The 27175-nt window shown below is 42.2% G+C and overlaps 1 protein-coding gene across 1 annotated transcript; it reads left to right on the forward strand.

Moving 5' to 3' along the window:
- The first annotated feature begins 13884 nt into the window (after positions 1-13884).
- On the forward strand, positions 13885-19762 carry LOC148340938 (zona pellucida sperm-binding protein 3-like). The gene is made up of 11 exons (XM_088290759.1): positions 13885-14358; positions 14453-14555; positions 15510-15628; positions 15693-15811; positions 15888-15991; positions 17570-17747; positions 17875-17992; positions 19047-19138; positions 19248-19342; positions 19478-19555; positions 19637-19762. Exons 1-11 carry the CDS (start codon positions 13999-14001, stop codon positions 19732-19734), a joined length of 1464 nt encoding a protein of 487 aa, XP_088146885.1. The 5' UTR covers positions 13885-13998; the 3' UTR covers positions 19735-19762.
- The last annotated feature ends 7413 nt before the right edge of the window (positions 19763-27175 follow it).

Raw genomic sequence — 27175 nt, forward strand, 5'->3', positions numbered from 1 at the left:
TCTTTAACAGGCTTGTGTTTTGCACCACTAATGTGCATGCCAACTGTTACATTTTGCAATTTCAATATATCCTCATAGTTGCAGTGCTCCATTATCTCATGCCATGTCTGAATATCATGGCTGACTTTACACACATCGTTTTCATCACACGCTGTTTTCAAGTAGTACATTCTGTTATGCACATAAATGTCAAATGTTGTACCATCAGGTGCCGTAAGAACGTCTCCACCTTCCTTGAAGAACACTTCGGCACCGTTAGCCGTAGCTGACTTCGCAGAAAACAGTTCTTGAGGGAAGGATGGGATGTATAGGGCGTTCTTTAACGCGACTTTACACCGACGCCCCTTACTGTCTATTAAACATACCTGTGCATCTCCCTTGCCTTGTGCCAGCCCAAAAACACGTTTTCCATCTGCCAGTTCCATGCTGTGTTTCTCCGGCCTGAAATCGCTCACAAAGTTCTTAAACCGTCTTTTGTCATTCATAATGTGGGACGATGCACCTGTGTCCACAATCAGTACCGTTTGTTGCAATTGCTGTGTTGTCCAGATGGTATCCTCAGTCTCCATCCTGAAGGAGTAATCCTCACCTCCAGTTGCTCTCCTGGCGTCATCATGTTGCATTTCATGGCTGCCACCGCCGTCATCTTCTCCGCCATCTTGGACGCGTGCGTACCGGGCGCTCTGTCCGCGCTTCTTCCGGCATGCTTTGTCCGCGTGTCCCGTGTGTTTACAGAAACTGCACCAAACAGTGTTTGAGCAGTCATCTTTACGGTGACCCTTTTCGCCGCATCGCCAACACGCCAGCCCCGTCGGCGGTCCGCTTTTCTTCTTTTGCGCCGCCCGTGCTTTCTTCACTCTCTCTCCCGCCTCCTCGGCGAGCAATCCTGTGTCTTCCGCTGCCTCGAAGTTCCGTAATTTGGCCTTGAACTCCCCCAGCGAAACGTCCGTTGAGCCGTGCGTCACCATTAACGTGAACGGCTTATATTTTTCCGGTAGCCCTCTCATAATCATTGCCATCATCAACCCTTCGCTCGGCGCTTCACCCGCGCGTCTCAGTGCCGTGATAATCTGTTCAGCTCTGATGACATATTCAGTCACGGTCTCTGTGTCCGCTTTCTTCAGCGCTGTCATCGTAATGTATAGGGAGACGATGCGGGGCCTACCTTTGCCGATATAGTGTTCTCGCAACACTTTGAGACTTTGTCCTTGTCCTTTGTGTCACTGAATATGAGTCCTAAACTTGTGTTGTCGAGGAGTGGTGCCAGCGCACAATATGCGTCGGCATTCAGCTTGTCGTCCTGGGCCCTGGCTTCCTCTGTCAGCGGGCCGGTCGGCTCTTTCAAAATCGTCTCTTTCAAACCCACTCCGTGCATACAGCACAACATCCTCTCTTCCCAGAGCTCGTACTCTTCTGCTCTCCCATCGAAGGTGGGCCACTTGCTCTTGCTTCTGTTCGCTATGGCTTGTGTGTTCGTAGCTCCGCTTTACTGTCCGTTAGCCTAGCTTCAGCTTCCCGCGGTACTCCCGCCGCTAAACTAGCTATACCTTGCAGCTAACTCGCTACCGTTGCTTCACCGTGCTAACGTGCACTTCGTTACTGCATTCAGAATCTATTCTCGCGACTCTGGGCCCATAACCTGATAAAATCCTCGGTAATGTGGCATCATAGGATTATACCTTAATGCCCAGTCGCAGCAGAAGAATAATTCTGATATGTAGACAACTTCTCTCGTTAGCCAACTGGCGTAGTTTATTTCAGCAAAACACACGAACTGCTCTTCTGCTGAGCCAAAAGCAGAGAGAAAGAAATAAGGCTTGAACACCGGCCTAACATCGCTTCGTCTGTTAGCGACAGCACCCCTTGTGGCAAATAAGCACATCACAGTAACAAGCAGTCATACAATAACACTCAACACATTCAAACATTTTCTTCCCGCTGGGTATCAACTCGTTTGACTCAAATGCTACCGTGGCACTTTGGCAATTTTGCACACCCTTGTAGGGCATTATTATCACACAGATCAATGTAGCTTCAGCTGTCTACATGAACAACTGTCAATGACCATACTCCACAGTACTAAACTCAAAAAAGCACTCAAGGACTTTCTGTATAATTGCACATGCAAAGTTGCATTACATGTACTGCTACTGGTCACTTTTTAGTATTCTATGTACCGTACCACTGATCACTTTATCTCTACTCTTATCACTCTCCAAATTATTGGACAGCTGTCAATGGGCGGTACCACTGCACAATGGTACCTTTCCATTTCGGAGAGACTTTTTATTCCAAAATGTCATTTCTTTGTTGACTGTAATAGTATAGCTCATACTGACGGAAATACCATGTGTTTTACATACTTCGTCAATAAACGTGATTATGATTCTGATAATGACACTTATACACCCATTGGCAGCAGGAATGCCTATATTTCATACTACAGTTTAGAGTGCAACCAGTGCGAGAAACAAACATATGATAGCATAGAGCGTAGATAAAACAGCGGAGCGAAAGTATATAAAAAAGAAAGGCTAGTGGAAAGTCTGATTGTCTGGTAATGTTAGAGTCATCTGTGTTGACCAACATTGGCTGGTGTTCAAAAAAGGTTCATTTAGAACCCTGCATAAAAATAGTGTCAGAACAGTTCCAGGACTGGTGACACAAAACATATATTTTGAATTCAAAATACGAGTCGTCTCTGTTCGTGTGGGCCAGACAATCAACTTGAATGTCTGCAAAGAGAATGTGTGCTTGCGTGTGTGTGTAGGTGTGTGTGGGGGTGTGTGCGTGTGTAGGTGTGTGCGTGTGTTGGGGTGTCAGCTCAGACGACAGATCCTGCAAATCCTGTCCATCCCCGAGGACAGGCAGAGTGAGTGGGTAATTGGCTACTGACCGAGCAAGACAACTCCGGCGGCACTGCTTATTGAACCTCTGTCACAAGGACCAAAAAACGGTGAAAGGAAGGTGGTGGTGGGCGTAATAAGACCAAAGAGAAATGGACGAGAAGGACAACATCAAGAAAGAAAGACCAAGAATGAGAGAGACAAGGGCTAATACAGGGTGCAATTAAAGAAACAGGAATTGGGTGAGGAGAATACAGAGATGGAGGGCAAAGTGCCAGATGGTAGGGAGGCAAGAAGGAAGGGGAACACATTTTAGAGTGACCCTTAAGGCAACATTTCCTCTTCTCTCAGCTGAAATGTGACACTTTCATGATTACACTGCACCTCTAGTGGGAGGAAACGGCTTAATCTTAAAAGGATGATCTGGAGAGTGGATGGCGCATCGACGAGTGTGTGCGTGTGTACACACATTCTCGATTTTGTTTCTAGAGTGGGTTATGGTAATGGAATTGTTGGTTCTTACTACAGCTGAATTTACAAAACAAATTGCCATGTAAAAAGCCGAGGAAATGGACGAATAAAAGAAAAAGTATAACCCTCTAGCAAATTGGCTGTTGGATTATCCCCAGTATTGCCAGATTTGTCCTTGAATGTGTGAGGTGTAAGCCAGTGTGCGTATGTGTTTGTGTAGGTGTGTGTGCGCGTGTGTGTGTCCTGCATCTCATAGATCTTATGTGCATGGAAGCATCATCCCCAGCCAGAGTGGAAAGAAGGGCAGAAGGGATCGGATGAGCGATCATTGCTTCATCGGCTCCATTAAACACACTACTGGCCTGTAAATCAGGCTGTCACAGAAACATCCATTCAAACACACAAACACATGAATGAGCACACACAAAACACAGCGCAGTGAAAAATAAGCCCCCCAAGACACAACAGGAATAAATGATGCCTCTATACTGCAAAAAATAGAAAAACTATCTATTCATCTATGCAGTACATTATTAGGTATACTGTACCTGCACCATCTAATGCAGGGGTGGGCAAACCTTTCTGTTTAATTTTTAAAAGGGACTGATGGGCCAGGTCGTTCATAAATGAAGTTCAAACAAAACGGATATAAAAACAAAATACTGTAGTTAAAATGTGTGTGTAAAATATGTGATATAGTTGATTTTAATAATGTGGTAATAATTAATGCTCATTGTGGTCATTTTGGTTACTATGATTGTTATTAACTAACCATTTTTAAGAAAATAACAACGGTAAACATATATCAAAAACTACTTGTTTCACAAATGTTTATTTTTATCAATAACAGTAAATCAATAAACATATGCGTTTAATGAATATTTGATTTAATCGAAAAAGAATGTATACAGTTTATTTAACACTTTTTATGGGGTAATGCGCAGTGTGTGTGCGTGTGCGCGTGTTGGGGTGTGTGTGCGCATGTTTGTGCGTGTGTGCGCGTGTTTGGGGGTGTGTGCGTGTGTGTGTATGATGTAAATAAGAATGTACTAATAGAACAGTATTTACTCCTGCAAGTGTGGGTTCTCGTGGTGTACACCTGAATTAATCGAAATATCCCTGCGCGTGTCAAGCTGTCAAACACCACTGCAAATTACAGCTACAATTTAAAAAAAAAAAAAAAAAGGAAAGTTTTAAAAATTAGAATGCAGAAAGTAAAGAGCCATAAAAACATTGGTAAAAATATGCATCCTAAGAAGGAAGGTCTGGAAGGTCACTGAGTGGGCCGAGAAGGCACTGCTTGTTGAAAACTAAAGAGATCAATGAGCACTTGTGAGTCAACAGTGCGTAGGCAGGATCAAGCTCATTAGCACAGCTTGACTTGAGCATTTTACCTAGACTGCCATCCCACACACAGTTTTAAGCCTGTACATTACAACCTTCGGAACCAAATGGGTGTCAAAAAAAAAAGTTAGTCAATTTTTTCTTTTAAATGAACTGGTGGATTCTTTAAGGTTTGAGATGCTTTCTAGTTTTTTTTAAGGTATGTCCTACAAATGAAAATCTCTGAAATGTCCCACAGTGAACAGAAACACTGTAATGCCAAAAAGAAAGAAAATAAAGAAAAATCATTTGTTTTAATGTTCCATAGTCAAGAATACTGATTCACCATTGCAAATCCTGTAATCACTTTAAACTCATTCTTAAGTTTGCTTGAGGATAAATTAGCTAGTGGTGCCATCAGCAACAAAGCTCTTGTCCTCATAGGGGTCACAGGTAATTGGTGCCCATCAGCGTTTTTAGAATGTGAACGGAAAAGTGACAGAAAACATGCAAAGAAAAGGAGAGAAAAATCCCACAAATGTATGGAAGAATGTAAACTGTACAATGGTACGGCAGACCTGCTAACCACGACACCACCAAAACATTTTGACATGGTTAACAGATGATCAGTAAAGAGTAGGCTCCCTGTGTCTCTCCGGTGGCCTGCTGCTTGACCTCCTGCCACTGTATCAATCCATATCTATAAAAAAAAGCTCTGAGGGGCTCCTTCCCACTCACTCCACTCCTCATTCATATTTCAGGACATTATTAGAGCGTGCAGTTAAATGTCAAGATCTTTACAAGCTAAATATCTCCCTGAATGCCATGGCAGAAGGCGAGCAGGGTGAAACTACTTTCCCTCTCTGCTCTGTTATTCACTGTCAGAGCGGTACTGACATTTGGGCCAAAATTATTTCTCTGCCAGTGGCTATATCACCACATCATTTGTTTCTGCCATGTTTCCAATGATCTTTTTCCAGGTGGAAAGACGGCAGCATGTGTGGTGTAGCGGTCAGCACATCTGCATCATAGTCGAGTTTGTATTTCGGCTTCGTCCTACATCCTCAAAAACATGCATGTTAAGGTGAGTGTGAATTCTTGTTTACCTCTATGTATCTTGCATTTGACTGGTGACCATTACAAGGTGTACCGGTGAGCGGTGGAGGAGCCTATCCCTGCAGCAATAGGCGCACCACACCCTGAACAGGTCGCCAGCCAGTCACAGGGCACACATAGACACCGTCACCGAGTGGGAACAGTACCCATGCTGCCCGCACACAAGTCAGGCGGCTGGACCACTACGCCATCAGTGGGTTTGTTTACTACGCTTCAACGCTTCGTTCAGAAATTCACTCTGATGCCAATGCCACTTGACAATGGGAGTGTTCCAAGAGGTAAGTGCTCCCTTCAATGAATTAACAAACTCACCCTGTGTTGTAACACATGACAGGCCAGTGGGAGCACACACCCTGTTTTTCTAGGAAAATGGGCTGCAGATTAGCTACTAGAATAATTTGGTTCTACGGTTTTGGTTGTTGTTGATGACTGAAGAAATAAAAATTTTCAAGAAAAATATTAACTCTATGCGGGACGGTGGCCGACCTGTGAGCACGTCCGCCTCACGGTACAAAGGTGCCGGGTTCGATTACGGCTACGGCCTTCCTGTGTGGAGTTTGCATGTTCTCTCCGTGCTTGCGTGGATACTCCGGATTCCTTCAGCATTCCAAAGTCATGCATGGTATGTTGATCAGACGCTCTAAATTGATTGTGAATGTGAATGGTTGTTCGTCTTTGTGTGCCCTGAGATTGGCTGGCAACCAGTTCAGGGTTCACCCCCCCACCCCCCCACTGCCCAAAGATGGCTGGCTCCAGCACGCCCGCGACCATGGTGAGGAGAAGCGGCCTAGATAATGGATAGACAAAAACACTGAACAAAACAAAACATTGAACGAGTTTAACGAGGCTCCTTTGTTTCCCATTTAGAAACCTGGCTTATTTGCATACTGAAGGGTCATTGGAAGTTGGATCTCCGCTCGGTGCAGACAGCTATCCCTCACGTCACCTAACTGTGTGGGAAAACCAGTGAAAATAAAACTAAGACTGTTTCACTTAATGACCCGGAATAGTTGACAGTTTGGATTACTTTAGCTTTGTTACAGGTCCAGCTGTTGTGAAATTTGCTGTATAAATAAAATTGTGTTGTATTGTATTAAAACAACATTGACTTTCATAATATTGGCCTCAAGGCCATAGTGGGAGTCAGTTGCCATTGCGGCAATCAAATAATTCTACATTTCTGACATGTATAAGATTTATAACATAAGAGTGTGTACACATTTCATAAATGTATTACTTAAGAGTACTAAACTAAAATGGAGATAGAGTATGTATGTGCATTTTCTAACATTGCTAAGCATGAAATCTTAATTTCAATGAGGTGTTCAGTACAAACATGGATGGAGTGTTATCAGCTCTGCAGATTCTTGACAGGTACAATCGCCTTCTTTTCCTTGACAAAATATTCAGTCTTTTCATCCAGATTTTAAATTGGTGCCGGTACACGTTGAAATGACACTTTGTAACTTCTTGTCTGTTTTATTGCAGTAATTCACCATTTTATGATGTTGGCCATCAAATGCATCTTTTCAAACACTCACCGTGATCATGTCCAGAGGTTTGTGACATCATGGGAGAGCTAGCGCTATGTGCCCATACAAATGTGTACTTCCATTCTTGCACAATTAGGCTGCAGCTCACCCTGATGAGACAATTACTATAGTAAAATGAATGGATATTTTGACGCAAACATACTGGCGTGCTACTGGCCTGTTATTGTACAAAAAAGACCTCTGAGAGAAGAAGTATCTGAGACAAACTAGTGTGTGGGCAGGGCAAAGTCTTGAGAAATGTCTTTTGGAGATAGCTTTGCACACTGCCTGAGGATTTTCTTCCTTGGGCAGCAGAGACGAGTCAACAAAGAGATGAGGCCACATGGTTCCTGTTGACACGTTACTGCGCCCAAGACTTTCTCATCTCCACGGCTGCTAAATTTAGCGCATGTGAGTCATGCCTGGAAAAATATGAACGTGATCAACAGATTATGATTATTATGGTCCATGAACAGTAGCGAGCAGCATTCACATCCAGGTCAGAAGCGAGACTACAGACCTCATTTGACGTGAAATGTGCGTTGTCTCCGGGAGCATGTTTATTTTTGTGTTACTTTTTCCTCTTCCCGAACATGTTACTTTTTTCACTTCCCGAACATCTGTCTGATGCTCCCGACTGACAGTGCTGTCTGGAGTGACTGGCAAAGCAAAAAGAGCAGAAAAAGAAGAAGCGTTTCGGGTGATGACAACAATGCTGTCAACCTTTGGGATCGTGGGTAACGACGCTCTCATGAAAAAGTGGAGCTTGGTGATGTCACGAATCAGGAGGAACATGCACAATCAAAAACTCTTCTGACAGAATGCCAACGAACATGAGTGCCGCATTGCAAAATACCTCTCTGCTCTCTTTTGTCGTAGCGGCAACTTTTTTTTACCGATGATGAGAGTGCTGACTGACCTCATTCTTTGTCACCTCTTTAGCAAGACGTCTGTTTTGTTCATCTGACACCTGTCTTCACCTCACGTTCACCTGCAGCTTACTTCCTCGGAGACTCTCACTTTTCGCCAAGCACTGAGTGGGCTGCTACTCCTTTTTGCCCCATGCAACACTCTAAGCTGACAGCACAGACACGTTTTTAATCTACTTTACAGTGCAGTCCACTTGCGTTTAATTAACACTTCAAACAATGCATTTTTTTAATGCAATCATTCTCTTTGTTCCATTAGACATTGGACTAAATTGCAAAATTTTGGACTCTTACCACAAGCATGCCCTTCTAGCAGGTGAAATGTGTGTTGGAAGAATGCAAAAAAAAACTGAAACAAGGCAGCCTCGGGAATCACAACAGCAGACAACACACCTCATTGTTTCCAAAATTGCAATAAAAAAATAATACAAATTATTTGCTTCCTCTCCACAATTGTGAACCAAAGGATAGAAACTTTTGGTCCCACAGTGCCACCTATTGATGAAGATGAGGTAAACGTGTTTATACGCCTTCCACCATCCGCGCTGCACGTCCTGCAGAAAAAGCACTTACGGGGGCTGCCGTTTTCAAAACATTACAGTTGCAATGAGTTTTATTTATGTATTTTTTTGGAGCATTTAGCATCCTGATTTGCCTGAGAAATATTTGCATTTAAATACCCGTGCCTAAATTGCAAACATACAAGTGTACCCACGGCAACAATCATAACGGCCTTGTGTTTGAGATGTTGCTGTGGTACCAGGCTGGAGCACAGCAGAACAAACGATTAAATATTTCATCACCTCCCTCCCTGTTGTAACCTTTATGCACGTTGGAGCTGGGGTCTAGACAACAGACAAAGGCAACAGTCATTCATCATGTCCGATTATGCCGTTTAGTTATAATTGCGAAGCCTTCGGGATTCTTCACATCCCTGCCCACGGCCAGATCCACACATGTACGCACCTGCAGGGATAGGAGAAGGCAGTAGAGTTCGCACCCCAACCCAAACTGCAGACAATCAAATTACATTCGCCGTTCAATGCATCACTGGCAAATTGTTTATCAGAACAAAAATGCTTGAATTGCAGCAAAACTTAGATGAATTCATAAGGGGTTTACCAATGTGCTTGGACTTATAACACTACAATAGCAATACTAAACACAGCACAAAAAACAGCAATAAAGAAATAACAAAAACAAACACTCAACAGAACAACACAAAAAAAACGAAACAACAGGGGAGGATGTCATACTCGTGTATGGACATGATTGGACAAGCGAGACAGTGTGAAGAGGGACTAGACAGATTTCAGAGAGACACCCTACGAGCTACAAAAAAACATCAAGGCTGGTTCGATGATATTTTATCTTCCATAGGTGAGAAATAATGCAAATTCAAAATCGGGTAACAGCAGAGTTGCCCCCTTGAGAGAGAATTCGAAGGCCGTGATGCTGAGCAAAGTTGAAAGGTCGATTCCTCTGCCTCATTGTTCATCAGTGTTCCACCGGACAGAGCGATGTCACCTGTCAATCATCCGGAGCTGATGACCTTTGCATGGTGACAAAGGACATTGCATGAAATAACGCTTTTTCATTTCATGAAAAATGTCACGGATGATGTCATAAAACTGGCTGAAAAAAGTTTTGGGGGGCTCCACCCCCAGCCGGATGTGAAGTGCGAGAGCCTTGCTGTCACTGAGAACTCTTTGCTCAATGATACAGCTGTGCACAGAAATTACATTAGTGTGTGTCTGTAAGCAATGTGCTGCTCTCCTCTGTGTGTGGTCGTGGGCGACGTGGTGTGATGCATGTCTTTAATAACAGTCCATTAGCATGTGCGTCTTTGTGTAATGGACGGTGCCTGTGTGGGCACATGTTTGTGGGTAGGCGTGTGTGCGCACGTGTGTGTGTGTATGTCCATACGAATGTGTGTGAATAACATTTGCGACCTTGTGTGGAAATGGCCGCCGATGGGCCGTGAATCAGAGCTGTGGATGCTGTTATTCCACACTGCTCCCACTGGACTGAGCTGCCGTCTGTTATCCCTAACCCTGAGGTTCACTTAGCCAAGCCATATTTTTCTTCTTTTGCACCGTTGTTTTCACATTATCCTCCCTTCTCCCCTCTTATTTGTTCTTGTTTCAGGCCTTTTAACTTTCTTTTCCCACCCTCACACTTTTTTGCTCCGAGCACATAATTCCATCTTTGACTTATGGCAGACAATTTTCCAAAACACCCAGACAGCACTAAAATGCTGCCCACACAATAAAGGAACATTTTTCTACACAAATAACCCACCGCACATCTACCCAAGCTGACAAAACACACACAAAGAATCATTCACCCACAACATGCTTTTAATGAGGCTCCATTACAGAAGTCCATATGGTGTGCTAGTTGCCAAGCTGCCTTGCTTTTATGTTTGTCAAGTCAAGTCAAGTCAATTTTATTTGTATAGCCCTTAATCACAGACAGTCTCAAAGGGCTTTACATAGCCACAATCGACATCCCCGATCTTAACCCCCAGGAGGGCAAGGAAAAACTCACAAAACCTCATTAGGGGAAAAGTGAGAAACCTTGAGAAGGGACCACAGATGGGGGAATCCCCCTTCCAGGATGACCAGGCTGCAATGGATGCCAACTGGGCAACATTTGGCACATACAATGATGCTATGCAATAATAGATGAGATAATATAAGAGTCAATTGAATGAAGTGCTTGTGTGTTTGCATCTGTCGCATTGGTTGACAATGTCCTACTACCTGTTCTGGTCATTCCGACCTGCACGTCTGAAGACTAATGGAAACAGAGGATGGTGGGATTTTACTCTGTGTGATTGGAATTGGTGGCTCCTCCTCCAGGGAGCAAATTAGTGATAGCTAAAATGAGTTAGAGATGTGCAGAGGAGGCCTGATGGTTGGGGACGAACTGATCTCAATCTATACACCCACACACACGCACACACACACAAACATGCCCACATGCATATAGACACAACTCAATTCTTTGTCTTGCCACTGATCAGCATGAGATAAAAGCTACTTCCTGATGACAGCAGCCTCTGTTTGAGCATCCGACAGAATAAGCATGTATTTCTGGCACCACCGGATGACAAGGAGAGAATTTGTTTTGATAAACGCTAGTTTCCACTCTCTAAAAACATCCATCCATTTATCTAAACTGCTTCTCCTCACAAGGGTTACGGGTGTGCTGGAGCCTATCCCAGCTGTCTCACCCTGGACTGGTTGCCAGCTAATTGCAGGGCACACAAAGACAAACAACAATCCGCACTCACGCTCATACGTAGGGGCAATTCAGAGTGTTCAACCAACCTGCCATGAATGTTTTTGGAATGTGAGCGGTAACCCGACGACCCGGAGGAAACCCACGCAGGCACGGGGAGAACATGCAAACTCCACACAGGAAAGCCAGAATCGAACCCTACATCTCTACACTGTGAGGCCATTTTGCTATTGGTTACACTAACCAATAGATGTCTGTGTTTGTTATTTTTGGTTTAGTATTTAGTTTCATGTTTTTCCTTGTTTGGTGTGTGTCTCGTGCTCAAATCTGATTGTGTTCACCTGCGCGTGTGGTCTCACTGTGAACCAATCGGCTCTCTCAAACCCTTTGTGTCTTGTCCAGGTGTTCCTCGTCTCGTTACTTTGCTTTGATTTAGTTCCTTGTTTGCTCTCAGTTATTGTTTGTCCATTGTCGTTGTTCCTGTCGCTGTCCGTGTCGTGTTCATGTCTGTTCTCCATGCCAGTCCCGTTTTCCCAAGTCAAGTCCTTGTTTTGTTTGCCCTGTTAATGATTACTTGATGTTCCCAGTGCCTTGTTTGCCTTTTTATTTTCAATTAAATACGATTTAAGTTACCCCCGCCTTTCTTCCCTTCGTGTTGGCCCCCCTCAACCTCCACCACAATCTGACAATTGATTGGTCCGAATTTGACCGAACCGGTTGGTTATGGGCCTACCAATTCATTACAGAGAGTAGACTTCACGAGCTGTATTCAGGTGCACCATGTCATAGAAATAGACCTAGAGAACAAGTATATTTACAATTGTAGTTAATTTAATTCATTTTAATGTATATAATTGTAATTCAGCAGCTCGCTTATGTGTGCCCTTGTGCAGACAGTGTGGGATTGGTTTCCACTCATATATATAAATATATATATATATAAATATATATATATTTATACATACACACATATGCTGATATTGATATTGTGGAAGGTATGTGACAGAGAAGTTGCATGTCAAGTAGTCATTTCCAATTTACTTATTGGCCTTGCAGGCTTCAAATGCCTCCAGTTGACAAATATTAATGGCATCTTGACCACCTGGTGGGCAAGGAAAAACTCTCCCCAAAAAAGCATCTGGGCAAAAATTATATACCTTGAGAAGGGGCTGCAGATTGGGGACTCCCCCTTCTGGATGATCAGCCTGCAATAGATGCAGCGTAGGCAACATTTAACATAATATGGATATATAATGTTAGAGTAGTGTAAGAGTCTGGTTGGTCAATGAAGAAATCTCCAAAGCAGCGTTGCCAAGTAGGTGGTCCACCTCAGATCTTGCCCAGGTCGGTCAGTGCAGAATCCGTACAGAGACATCAAATTGGGTCAATGTCAACGAGCCCCCGCAACAAACCACGAAGGAGGGAAGAAGGACAAAGAGAAGAAGTGGCAGTCAAAAAAGCCAGCGTGTAGTTCAACTAAATGCAAGAGTTTACAAATGGGTCTTAAGACAGGTTTACAACTTCTCTACTGAGGTTGTGGCTCTATTTTTAATGGGTATGGTATTCCAGAGCACATCTTTTCACATTATCATCAGTATAGCAGCAAAAAAATAAAAACAAAAAATCTCAACAAGACATTTCATCACCAATTTATTTATCAGCATGACGTGCAAACATTAAAGGAATACTTTACTAATGTTGGATTTTTTTGAAGAATTTTTTTCTGCAATAAATTTGATAACTTTATTATTTTTCATGTGCAATTAATACCTTTAAAAACACATGTTGCCAATTGCAGTTGACTGAAAATGCTATCACGTGCTGAGGGCTCAGGTAACAACCAATCCCGACTCAGCTTGTGAACGGTCGGTTTGGTGAAATTTCAGTGGGCATTAGACTAACCCTAACCCTTTTACAAATAACATACATAAAATAGTTGAGTGCTGTCACGCCTTGACTCTCAGCAATGCATAATTGAAAAAAGGGATTTTTTTTTTTGTCCTTCCTAAATGTGTGAATGTGGCATTGGTTCAAAGTCCTTCAGCCAAGATAAAGGCTTTGATAATGATTTGCTGTTTATGATCGCTTTTCCTTTCTTTTCATTACTTTTTTTTACAAGGGGCGGAAGGTTGCTCATTGATCAGTGAACAAGCTCACCGTGCTGGCCTGATTTCTGTTTTGAGAGGTCTCCATTCATTCGTGTTATGTCATTCAATATGCTTTTTAATCGCAGTTTCCCTTAAAAAGGCAAGAAATAATCAGCTTTTGGAGAAGCCTGTGAGATTCAAATCTATTTATGGTTGTGACCTTAGAGCGCACAGTAAAGCATCTGATTCGCCATTCTATTTTGAAAAAAAAAAGGAATGCTGGATGGTAAAGCCTCAACGGAAGAGTCCTGCAGGCTGGAATGCAATTAAGTCATTAGGTGTGGGTGGAGACTGAGCCAAGCTATCATATCTTTCATTTGGCCAACAGAGAAAATTAGTGCTGCTACCTTAAAGCTCCCCCAAACCTTATTTTTGTGTGCTTGTTGTAATGGACTTATGGGGAGTGTTGTTTGGTCTTCTTTTGTCAGGTGGAAGTATTTGTGCTGCTATAAAAAGCTACAACACCACTAGCATCCCAAACGAAAGAGTGTGGACATGGACACAGCCGCCAACGCAGCCAAAGACGACTGATCATAAGTCAAAGAGGGCAGAGCTGAGCAAACGAGGACCTTCCCCTGTCAGCCACCGGCTCTGGATCCATCAGTTGAAGAGGCCTGCTGTCGAAGAGTATGCAAAAAGGCTGCAAACACAGGAAGACCGTGAGCCGCAGCCCTCAGTCCAAGTTGACATTTTAGAGACCATAATTCAAGGCCCAGATCTTGACCCGCCTGTTGCGGCCGATCCAAAGGTATTTGGAGAAATAACCTTTCCTTTCCCCACTGCTTGCACATCCACAACAGTTTATCAAAGTGCAGTTTGAATGTCTTTGAATGGTGTTTTAGATGCTGGTTGACTTTGAGCAGCGGGTTCCCGTGCCAGCTGACAGCCTGACGGTGCAATGTGGTGCGGGAGAGGTCATCATAGAGGTCAAGCAGAACTTCTTAGGTAACTGCTTATTTAAACTGGCACACACATCACAGTGCTTAAGGTTTTTTTTGTTTGTTTTTTTTGTTTTGTGGAAAAACACATGGCACCCCACAGCCGCTCCAGCTACATTTGTAATTCTCCTCCCTCAAACCAGATGACTGCTGTAGTACCACAACGGACTGTGAGTGGAAACATGGTGTCACAGGGCATCCAGATTGCTGAAATATGCAAAGTCTAATAGAGGAAAATGAAGATAACCTAACTGTTAACGCATCTACTAGAAGGTGGCAGTACGCTCCTGTTGTTTTGATTGTGGTCAGTGACTTTTGCAACAGCATTTGCTGCTTTATTCATATCCAGGAACAATGTGAGACTGATCAAGGTTCCAGATTGGTTAATGTTCCATTTCAAGTCAAAATAGTGGCGTCTTTATCTGTTGACATGCGTTTACCGCAAACTCGTTAGGTTGCATTGAGACCAGAAATATGAATAATAATATTATCTGTGTATATGACAATTCATGACTGTTGGTTCCTAGCTTTTATGCACTGATCTGGGCGAAATAAAAATCACTTGGAATACACCCAGCACCACAGGATAATTGTACAAACAATCTTGTTGATTTTAAATGAAAAGGGTGGCGTGATCGAGCTCAAATTAGACGATTATCTGTATTTTATTTTCTCTGTCATTATGAATGGAGGAGGCATCCTCACAGCAGTGAGAATTGCAACACTGAGAAAACTGTCATGACAGGACTTTTTGTACTGATTATTGTAAATGGCGCAGACATCAAGCCTGGCAATCAATAGATTCTCCTTTTTCTTTACTCTGAGAAATGGCACCGTCTTGATAGCCACACATTAAGAAAGCTGCACTTGCTTTGAGTGTTATTGACTGGAACAGGACAAGAAATAGACCGATGCAGGTAAATAATGTCTTACTTGAGCCCTGTTACTTTTGTTCTTCTAGGAAACGGTCAGCTGATCCATCCGAGTGATCTGACCTTAGGAGGGTGCAACCTGCTGCACGTAGCCGACCACATACTACGCTTCCGGGCAGAGCTGCACGACTGTGGAAGCACAAAGAAGGCACGTTTTCAGTTGTTGACGCTTCATTTCCTGCCTGTTCAAAGCTACTGTAACTCTTCATTAGATGACAGATGAAGTTTTCATCTACACCTTTTCACTCACCTACTCTCCAACACCAGTTGGCAGCACCTTAATTTTTAAGACTAACCCTTTGGAGGTGCTAATTGAATGCCACTATCCAAGGTAAAGCATTTTATTTGGCACCATAACAACTCTCAAATACTGCCTGTGATCTCACACTTTGCTCTTACTGTCAAAGGAGGCACTATGTGAGCAGTGATGCCATTATACCTCATTGGCAGGAGTTTGCGTCCAGCCTGTTAACAGAGCAGCAGCTCCACTTCTCCCTGATGCTCATGACAGGTGAGCAAAACAACAAAGCCTGAAAAGGAAAATGCTATTGAATTGCAGCCAGATGGCTAGCAAGCAATTCCTCACTCGGGTGGGCTGCATGGTCCTGACAAAATATTGATATTATGAACCTATTAAAGTTGTTAGCCGGATGTATTCCGTTTCAGTCTTGACTGACACGGTCAGAGGTAATTTAACAATGTTTATTATTGTGACTGTATTTTCCAGCAGTCTAGGACTGCACGGCGTCATACCGAGTACTGTTTCTAGTACTGCACATGGTGTTAAAAACAAAATAAAAAATAATTTGATTATCTGTAGAACGATATGTCCCAGTCCAGCAAAAAATAATAAATTCATTCAAATCCCAACAATAGTGTTTATTTAAACAGAATAGTTTTTAACTTTTCATAAATGCATGGTGTACACTCTGGACTGTGTTCAAACATATTCTCATGCGCATGAAATTCCGATTCGTTGCTATGACTGTCATCCTTCACCCTGAAAAGAGTTTGCAAAAGACTTAGCTAACATTTAAAGACCAAGTGTGAAGTTCAGAAAATGCCAACTTAAATCTTTTTTTTTTTTTTTGTCAGAAGTAAAGTAATTTCACGTAATACAAATAAAGCATGAAAAAATATTTTTATATGGTATATTTGACAAAATAATAATTTTCCTGCAGTGAGGTTCTGCCGTGCAACAAATCCGAAAGTGCAACATCATTCCAAGTATGGCAAAGCTCAACATAGAAAATGTATTAATCCAGTAAGAAATTTACCCACAAAGTGAAATCTCGGCCGGGCATTTTGTACAATGACGCAGCAACAATGGCAGTTGAGCAGCTCACTCGACAATAAACAATGCAGTAAAATGGCGCTGGGCGACTCGTCGGTCTGTAAATGTCATATCCGAAGAATACCGGAGATTGCCAAACAAAAGGATTTTTGTTGTTGGGGCCTTGCTATGAGTCAAACTATGAATCTAGGACGGTTGCGTTACAAAAAAAAAGTATTATTAAAATAGACTAATTACTCAGTACAGTTGGTCATGTTTACTTCACACTAGGTATTTAACTTGCAGTTAAGTTTAACATCAAATTTTAGTTTTAACACATTTCTTTTGAATTTGTGATCATTTCGATGAGAATTGACTATTTTTGAACTACTGCAACTCGATTACGTGAAATACCACAATTTATTTGACTTCTTCTGTGTTTTGGTATTAATGTGTGAACTTAGTACCTGTGAGTGACGAAATACTTGCATCTCTCTGTGTCATGCAGTGCAAATTGCGACATGAACACTTTTTATCATCTATTAATCGTCTGTCATTTCAAGATATTCATTTACCCTCACGCAATGGTGATAATGTTGTGACGTGCGTCCAAAGAAAACGAATAATGGAAAACTGACTATTATTTGACTAATTGCTTTGTTCCTCGTGCTATATAATACACTGTCGTAAACAATTAATGCATTCGCCGAAGCATTTTGAATGTCTGATCTTGGATGCATGATAGATCTTGATCTTATTAGATTGCGCACGTGCCCTCAAGATGACATCTCTTCTGTATTCGGATTGACTGATTAGAGGATTGGCAGTTGCAGAGGTCCACCGGTGTTTACTTTGTGGATGAAATGATGCAAATGGAAGCCTCGGCCCTCCAGGGCCACCATATTCCACTGAGGGTCTATGTTGACAGCTGTGTGGCCACCATGAGTGCCTCCCCAAATTCTCAACCAGCATATACCTTTATCAACAACCATGGGTGAGAAATGCTGTAAAATTGCGACAAATTTGACTTTCCATTCCACATTTACTGCATTGCTAGTGAATAACTGAAAAGTGTGACCATCTGTGTTTGGCGATCCTGCGCCTGCTTCTTACCTTATAAGGTGTCTAATAGATGCTAAGCTGACAGGAGCCAAGACCTACTTCATGCAGAGAAGCAGTGAGAACATTCTTGCTTTCCAGCTGAAAGCCTTCAATTTCCACCAAGATCACAAGATTTTGGTATGTATGTGCGCTGCGTATTTGTGCTGTTTGAAACCCGAGACTATTCAAGCTAGACGTTTAGGCCCATTTTCCCTTCTGGTGATCTGAGAAATGTGATGTAATGGGAGCAGCCTTTTATTATCTTTGTCTTTCGTGAAGCGCGCAATCTTTTGGCTGAAGCCCTCAATACCCCAAGGGGGATTACTTCGCTTGAAATACTCTGGGCAATGTTAAGTGAGAATGAATTAAATAAATAAATGCCAAATAGACACATTATCTGACAGCACATTGAGATACAATTAGGTGCACTCTCAAACCTTTGCCTTATTCAAGATGGTCTCAATCAAAACTGAACATTGCAACAGAGGTATTAATTTAAAAATATTTATGGTGGTGGTTGGGGATTTACCCATGCTGAGTAAAAGTACTTTTGAGCACAAATTGTCTTGCAATGGTAATGAAAATGTTTTATTTGAATCAAATTTTCAGAAATGTCTTGAGCAATGTATATTTTCTAACTCAAATGACACTTTAGAAAAATGACGACTCATTTCTGACTTAACACCCAACAGTCTTTTACACATTTCACTTAAATGTAGCGTTCCATAAGGTTACGTGGTGTCTGTTTGAACAAAAGGAAGCACTATGCAAAAGAAGCACAAAAAGGTAGATGTGAGACAAAGTTGCAATACTGATGCCGCATTACCGCGTCATCACGCTATTCACATTTCAACTCAATGAGAGCAAGATGACACTGGTGAATCATCGTGTGGCCTCAAACGGGATGTTCGAAGAGGGAAGTGGCCCCTGAACTTGGTGTCACAGAGTAGCGTCGGCACGTTGTCAGAGGCAGGAGTCACAGAAATGCATCAAAGTGGGACACATCCAGTTGGACAAGCATTCAAAAAGCCCAGAAGGACAAATGAAGTTCACATGATTTTATAGGGTTGTCTTTAAAATGTTCACCCAAAATCCCAAACTTTGTAAGTAGTCTATTACTAAAAGAATACGCTACTCTCTCTGCACTATTAGTAAGCATCTGTTAACTCACTGTTATTCCATTTCCTCATAGCTTTACATCACATGCCAGCTGAAAGCAACAATGGTCTCTCTTCCAGTCAACTCGCAGCACAAAGCCTGTTCATTTTTAGCTGAAGCCAAAAGGTTAGTGCTCACAAAAGCAGTTCCTTGAAGCAACATCTTGAACGCTTCGAATGAGTTTTTTTTTTTTTCTTTCTTTTTTAATGCTTTGTAAATGTTCGCCTGGGGGAAGATGGGTGGCATCAGGTGGGGACAACAATGTGTGTAGCTGCTGTGAAAGCAGCTGCAGTGAGCAGAGACGGAAAAGGAACCTTGGAGACGATGCTGGTATGTTAACAGTAACGCAACACGGCGAAAGATTGAGCGCCTCAAGTTCCAATTTTGGTTAAATGAGCTGACGTGCTTGTTACCCTCCTGTTTTTTGTGTGTCATGTCTTTTTCCGCGTGTGGTGGCTCATCCAGGCCCATTCAAAGTGAAGGAGGACAACATGTCACAGCAAGAATCCACTTCTCATCAGATACTGGATGTTACACAAGCTGGTATAAAGCCACAGTGTGGACATAGTGCGTCTCATTTACCTCATTCTTAGCTATGTTGCTCTCCTTTTTCTTTGTCTGTAGTCACCGTGGGTACAGTGCTTGTGGCGGTGCTGCTTGCTGTCATGGGTGCTGCCGTTTGTGGCACAGTGCACAAATCCACTGTAAAGGTTCGTACCTAACTGAGGAAAATAAAGGATTTATGCCAAAGTCTCATGCTTTTTATCCTCCGGTTGAGTTCCCCAATTGGAAATGATACTTCTGCGAAACTATTGCGAGTTCACAGGTGCATGCTTGGTTCATTTTGCATCATTATGAGCAGCTTGGTGTTAAAAGGGGTTTAAATTATGTCCAGCCTTGTGGGAAATGGCTTGGCAAAAAAAAAGTGTGCTGTTTTCCAAGGAAGCGTATTGCTTCATCAATCTGCATGGGTTGATGCTGGTTATGGCTACATACAGGACTTAATGTTCCCGAATAAGAAAAGAAGAGAGATAAAGTCTGCACAGTGTGCTCACTTTCATTCTCAACCAGGAAGACAACCCCATGCGCAAAATGGAAATGTATCACCACTTGTTCCACGCTGCGAGCGAAAACGCAAAATGCAATGCCTGTAACAGGAGTCATATTTTAGCTTCTCGCTGTAATAACCCCCCCCCCGCCCCCCCCTCCACTGGCCTCGCAGCCCCTCTAGCATTCTGCCAGAAGATGAGTCCTCACAAAATGGGGCTCATCATGAACTGTTGCTCATGAGCCCGAGAAGACGAATAGACATAATTAAAAAGCCCATAAAAGCGAAGCAGAGGCTTTTATTACAGTAATATGTGGAGGTCTGATTTTAATGGGGTGTTTGCTCCTGTGTGCAGCGCCCACGGATGCGTTGCTTCATTGCCAGGGCAACACTGACCGCCTCCCTTCACCAACTCACCAGAGGCTCGTAAAAAGCAATATCTTAACGGCGCACCAGCATTGAGGCATGACAGCGACACCAAGACACGGGGGAGAAAACCCATAAGCTATTCACAAAAAAGGATCAATCATAAAGTGGCACTTTCTTTTTTATGACCGTTAATGAGACAATATAAGAAAACATTTTAGCTATAATCTTCCCACAATGGTCATGAATGAGATTCCTGCAAAGTTTAATTTTTCCTCCATCACATGTACGCATTTGGTGTTATGGCACATGCAAAATATGGGGACAAGTTTAAAAGGAATCAGCCGAGCATAAAATTTCTTGTTTTTCATGGTGCACTCAAGTGCCAGTGTTGTTGGGACCCAAGTTGATAAAATGGCAGAGGTTACTGATCCCATGGCCCCTTTTCTCCACCCACTGATAGGCTGTATGACCCTGAAAGGCATAAGCATACGCAATGCTTGTTCTTGCATTTGTACGCTTGAGCACATTGCATCGACAGTAATGGAGAGTGTGAGACCGGGGGCGGACTACACTGATATACATGGTGTTTTTGTGGCAATACAACAGTGTCTAAAAATGTGATTTTTTTATGATTCATTTTTTCAAAAGCCCACTATTAATTTACAAAAATAAGTTCTCATGGCAATGTAATTTTCCATGTTATTGTTGGTGAAGCAATGATTAGTTATATTATATAGTGCACACCTCCCTTACTCCAGGCTGCTTCCTCAACATCATGACTAGAGCTTGCATGTCAAATGCAATACAGTTTGTCACTTTAGTGAATACTCATTTCGCTTGCCACTCTGCTGAAGAAATTTGTGATAAGATGGCGAAGTGTGGTCTTACGCTTGAGCTTAGGTCATCATTCTATTAGTTTACCACTAGATGGCACTTAATTCTCTACACTGTACCTTTAACATTGCTTCGGCCTTGATGACATGTTGAGAAAAGTTCAGAACTAAAATACACATCCTGTGTGAGACAAGGCTGTGCGAAATGGGGCAAATCCGCTCTTCCAAAATATTTTAACAATATACAGTGGACCCCCACTACTCCAGGCTAGTGAAAATCCATGCATCATTGACAGCCAATGAAATGCATTGAGGGGAATTTTTTTAAATTGTTTTAAAATAAAAAACAAAAAAGCTGATGAAACAATATATTTTTCCCACATAAAATGGGGGTTGTCTCGCGAAAAAATTAAATGAATCTTAGAAAAAAATATTAATTGACAAATACGTGAATGACAATTACGCAGGGCTCACTGTAGTATCCCAATAGTATTTTATTTAATTACATGAAACAAATAACGACCTTTTCTAAATTCATTTGAAAAAAAACATTTTATATAAAAATCATTAAAATATATTTAAAAAAATTTATTGACAAAAACAGGGCGGCACGGTGGCCCGACTGGTTAGCACGATGGCCTCACAGCGGTCGTGGGTTCAAGCCTGGCTCCAACCTTCCTGTGTGAAGTTTGCATGTTCTCCCCGTGCCTGCGTGGGTTTCCTCTGGGTACTCCGGTTTCCTCCCACATTCCAAAAACATGCATGGCAGGTCAATTGAACACTCTAAATTGTCCCTATGTATGAGGGTGAGCGCGAATGGTTGTTCGTCTCTGTGTGACCTGCAATTGGCTGGCAACCAGTTCAGGGTGTCCCCCGCCTACTGTCCGAAGATAGCTGGGATATAAATATACATATATATATATATATATATATATATATATATATATATATATATATATATATATATATATATATATATATATATATATATATATATATATATATATATATATATATCAGAGGTATTCAATTAAAAGTCACAGAGGTCCACGACGAAAATTTCTTCCAATTAAAAGGTCCGAACCAAAGTCCGACTTCCCTTAATGTCTAGCCTATGTTCACATTTTTATATAGTTTCAATATTTAGTCATTTTCAACAGAGCACACTTGTATACGAAATATTTAGCAATGTTCCCATTAAGCACTTTTGCCAGTCAAACAAATATAAGGCGTTTATTTCACATTCAAGAAAATGTGGCTCCAGGAACGTAAGGGTGCCACTTTCGGAAAAAATAGTAAAATATCTCCTGCGGAAATATATCAAGTGCTAAGCATTGAGTTAACATCTTTTGCCTTTTTTTTTCTTAAATCAGAGTTATCAGCCTAAAAAAAACGGAAAGCCTAATTATCCAAGTAAAACAGGTCAACATGTTCAGTACACAATCAATAAAAATGGCTGTCCTCATGAAAAACTAATTCAAAATGAGCTTTGACACCACCTTTTCTTTTGAATATTTTTTTAACTTCTCTTAATGAGAAACATGAGTTTGTGACTGCCCTGCCAGTGACTTAAATCTGGGTTGGAACGGAGTCAGGGCCATTGGGATTTGGTAGATTATTTCACACATCTGGGCTTTGTGTTTTCCTTTAAATAATGTTTGTGCAACAGCATTTAAGCACTCCTTCACAACTTCCCCATCACTGAATGTTTTTTTTATGTTTCCCCAAAATCCATGATACTTTTAGTGAACATTCGTTTGCATGCCGCTGGGCTGTCAACGAAAAAACTTCAGCGGATAACTTTGTGCTTTGTTTCGTAGTGGCGCTTCGCAATGTGGCGACGGTTTCGGAGCATATGATGCACACTGGTTTAGAATCAGCTGCAGCCAGAACGAAACTAAATTTCTCCGTCCATTCATTTAAAACAACACGCATCGACCTAGCTAACTTTTTAACAAGGCATACTGTCAGCAACACTCTCTTCCGGTCTGCTGCGCAATTGGCAGTTGATCGTAAACAAAAGATTTGATTGGCTGAAATCAGTGACGCCTTTTCCGTATTATCTAGAATTGCAGCGCCAACGTTTGCGAATGCGCCCGGAAAGAAAATCATCATAGATTGGTCATGGGTCCCGTCCGAATCCGCCATTTGTTGATGCCTGATATATATATATATATATATATATACATATATATATATATATATATATATATATATATATATATATATATATATATATATATGTCATGTCATTCTCCACACCGCTTATCCTGTACGAGCCTATCCCAGCTGACTACGGGCGAAAGGCGCACTACACCCTGAACTGGTCGCCAGCCAGTCACAGGGAAGACATAGACACCGTCACTGAGTGGGAACTGAACCCACGCTGCCTGCACACAACTCGGGCGAGTGTACGACTACACCATCAGTGACCTATATACAAATATATATATATATATATATATATATATTTTTTTTTTATATATATATTTCGGGTGGATGACTGGTTTGCACAATGGCCTCACAGTGCAGAGGTCGTGGGTTTGATTCCGGCTCCTGTGTGGAGCTTGCATGCCTGCATCCCCGTGCCTCCGGTTTCCTCCCACATTCCAAAAACATGCATGGCAGGTTGATTGAACACTCTAAATTGCTTCTCGGTATGAGTGCGGATGGTTGTAAGTCTATGTGTGCCCTGCAATTGGCTGGCAACCAATGTCCCCCACCTACCACCAAGCTTGGTCCTTCCCTGTCCCCCACCAGTTCCAAAATACCTGAATGTTGTTATTAAAACAAATGCCGCTACTCATGCAAGCAAATCAAGAATCCTAGGAACTAATTCTCAACAAGAAACGTTTTTCGATTCCATCTGATCCGCTCAGTAAATGGGCCAGGCTGACAATTGTAAATGGTAAACCTGTTCAATACTTACGATCGCAAATCTTCATAAAGCCATCTGAAACTTGCGATGTTACTGAGCTACTGCTTATTAGGGTTTGGATAACGCCTCTTTCAGCAATTTCACTACAATAAAATGACATGGAGACGGGTTGGCAACCAACCGCAGATATCATTTTAGCTGTCTTTAATGTCATGCTCTATCTTTGTGCGATATTTAGCATTTTCTGGCAGGCCGAATGTCCTATGGCAACATGCTGCCTCTCACAGTCCAGTCTGGGTACTATGACAGACTTCTGATGGGGTGGAGCCTCGTGAATATTCGTGGAGAGATGATATGTGTGTGTGGGGTGCTGTGCGCATTGTCGGACTGCACACATATTCACATGTTTCACGCACAACTAAACTTGCAGTACGCACCCCTTTATTGAACTGCACTGGCAAATATCAAAAGATTTTAAATTAAAACCATGTAAGCACACAAAGTAATTTATTCCTTTTTAAAAAGCTTTCACATCCCGCTCAAGTGTGGAGCATGCATGTTCATGCACACGCACACGACCTCTGCTCTGCCCATAATTAACCCTCTTAATTAAGAGAGGGAAAAGTTGCTCACGAAAGAAGTGGATTTAATTAGCTCAGTCGCCGCACAGGCAGGCGCGCACGCCGCACAACATCACAGCCGTACCAACACGTGCACACAAAACAATTAAGCCTCTCTTATGGTGGCTAATGGCTTCAGTGACTCAGAGCCTTTCTCATTAAGACTATCAATAATATGCTGATTATATGCATCCACCAGTCTCCTTAATCAGTGTAGAAAAGCACCAGTGGGTGTCTCCAGGGTTTCTGAGCTTTCTCATATTATCTGCTGAAAAAGATGCTTAAATTGTTTGGCTGAAGACGCTATAAGAGGCTTCAGTTTGCCTTAACACAGCAGCTCTCTGATCATGGAGGCCATGTTTGTCTTTCCATGGGAGGAAGTTGTACCACAAAGGGCTTTATGGGCTGAGCTGATAAAATTACTTTGGTGCCGTCTGACTTTGTTCCGCTGTGCTCAGGTGTGCGCTTTCTACAGACAGAGGAAGTTAAAATAGACACCCGTCTGTCACATGCAGGAAAACAATAGGGCTGTGCTTTGACCTTCAGTCTTTTCCTGTTGTAACTGACACTGCGGTCACTCCCAGAAGAGGGAAGAGGAAACTGGTGGCTTGACCTACGGAGCTGCACACCTCCATGGCATTTTCACACACTCATGATGTAGCCGACAATGTTCCCTCGGATCTTCAAAATTTTCTAGTTAACTCCATTGTTGGACTGGTTTTTATTCCAGTGCAGTAGTACCACCAATGGAGCAAGACATCAAATGATGGTGATGTGAGACTTTTGAACAGGACTGCACATGTTCAGAATATCCATTGGTTGTTGATTTTTCTCCTTTGCTCCATAATAGATAATAAAGTGCTTCCTTGGAGCCCTTTACCCCCCTGACGTCAGCTCAGCTGTGCCAACAGCACTGTGTGGTGCTATTGACCCAAACACCAAACATGCGAAAATAATTCACCAAGCTGGGGAGCATATAAACCACTAAGTTAACACGGATGTGATATTCTACAGAACAGATGTCTTGTTGGACAGAAATAACACACACTCCCTTCCCATAGTGGACCCACCACCTTCCTTTAAACCACCAGGAGGATAAACCACAACAAAATGTGCCTTTTACGTTTATTCCTGCCTTAGATGTGTTGGGGGGGGTTTTGTTGTTCAAACAATGGATGAAAATAATCTGATCTTTACGTTTGATGTGGATTTTGTTTTCCCACATGCTAGAATGGAAACGTGCAGAACGACATTTGATCTTAACACCCAGGTGCACCGGGCTGCCTAAAGAGGAAGAAGTTCACTAACTCAACTACAGAAAATTCCAAGATATGGACCCCACATTTTTAACCTCCAGGTTGTGACCTTTAATCCTGACAGGCAGTTTGAAAGTGGATGCGCACACCACACACAAACATACCCTTTTGTCATTCAAAGTGTGCCAGCGCTATCAGCCTGAATAAATAAATCTCCCCCTTATCTCACCGCACAAAACTGAATAAGCGCTCCCACTGGGTCTTGATAGAGGAAGCTGTCACCGCCTCTATTTTGGTTTGCATTTGCCTCATACAGAGTCAAAATCCTGTTTTTTTCTCAATAATCCATTCTCTTGGTTTCAGTCCCCGTGAGACTTTGCCCCTCCTCAGTGGTGTGAGACCCACATTTTGTGTCCAGCCACAACATCATATCCATGACCTTCCACCCGTACAGGTCCCATATCTCACATAACTGAAATATCGTACAAATAGGCCAGTTAGGAAAAAGAAAAATAGGAACACACACACATACACACAAACAAATGAAACTGGCCTGGACAGAAAGGATGGCACCCTGAATGTAATATTTTATTGCACATTTTTACAGTTACTTAGCTAAACATATATGTTCACAATCGACTCGACTATGTTTTGAAACTGCAAATTAAGAGAAAGTACTGATGAAACGAGCTGCAGCATTTAGGTAAGTCACAGGTATTGGCTGATATTTGTGCCACAAGAAACTGAATCTGAATATTATCGATTTGAATGTGAATTGCTTAACTTGAATTATTGAATTGCAAACTTTTGTTAGAAACTGTATCCCAATAAACTTGAAAATGAATTTGAGACTGTAAAATGCGTTTTTAATTCCTCAAAAAAGTGCACCTCACTAAAAATTCAAAACGGCAAAAGCTCACATTCATTTTGCCGAGTGAAAATTCAAACTTCAGTGACAGATATACAGGAACTTTAGGTGCCTCTGGGATGAGCGATGGATTTCAGGCACATACATCAAGATCTCCTCTTCGGCCAAACATCACCTTCGTTTTGAATTCCGTAAACTGCGTCATTAGTATTGCCAGCTGCCATTGCATGGAATATAAGATATATATAAAATATAAAATACGCCAGAGAACAAAGGAGTAACCAGCCTTGC

This window comes from Idiotropiscis lumnitzeri, chromosome 3 (assembly GCF_059441095.1).
Source record: "Idiotropiscis lumnitzeri isolate Australia: NSW breed Sydney's pygmy pipehorse chromosome 3, RoL_Ilum_1.0, whole genome shotgun sequence".
Classification (NCBI taxonomy): domain Eukaryota; kingdom Metazoa; phylum Chordata; class Actinopteri; order Syngnathiformes; family Syngnathidae; genus Idiotropiscis; species Idiotropiscis lumnitzeri.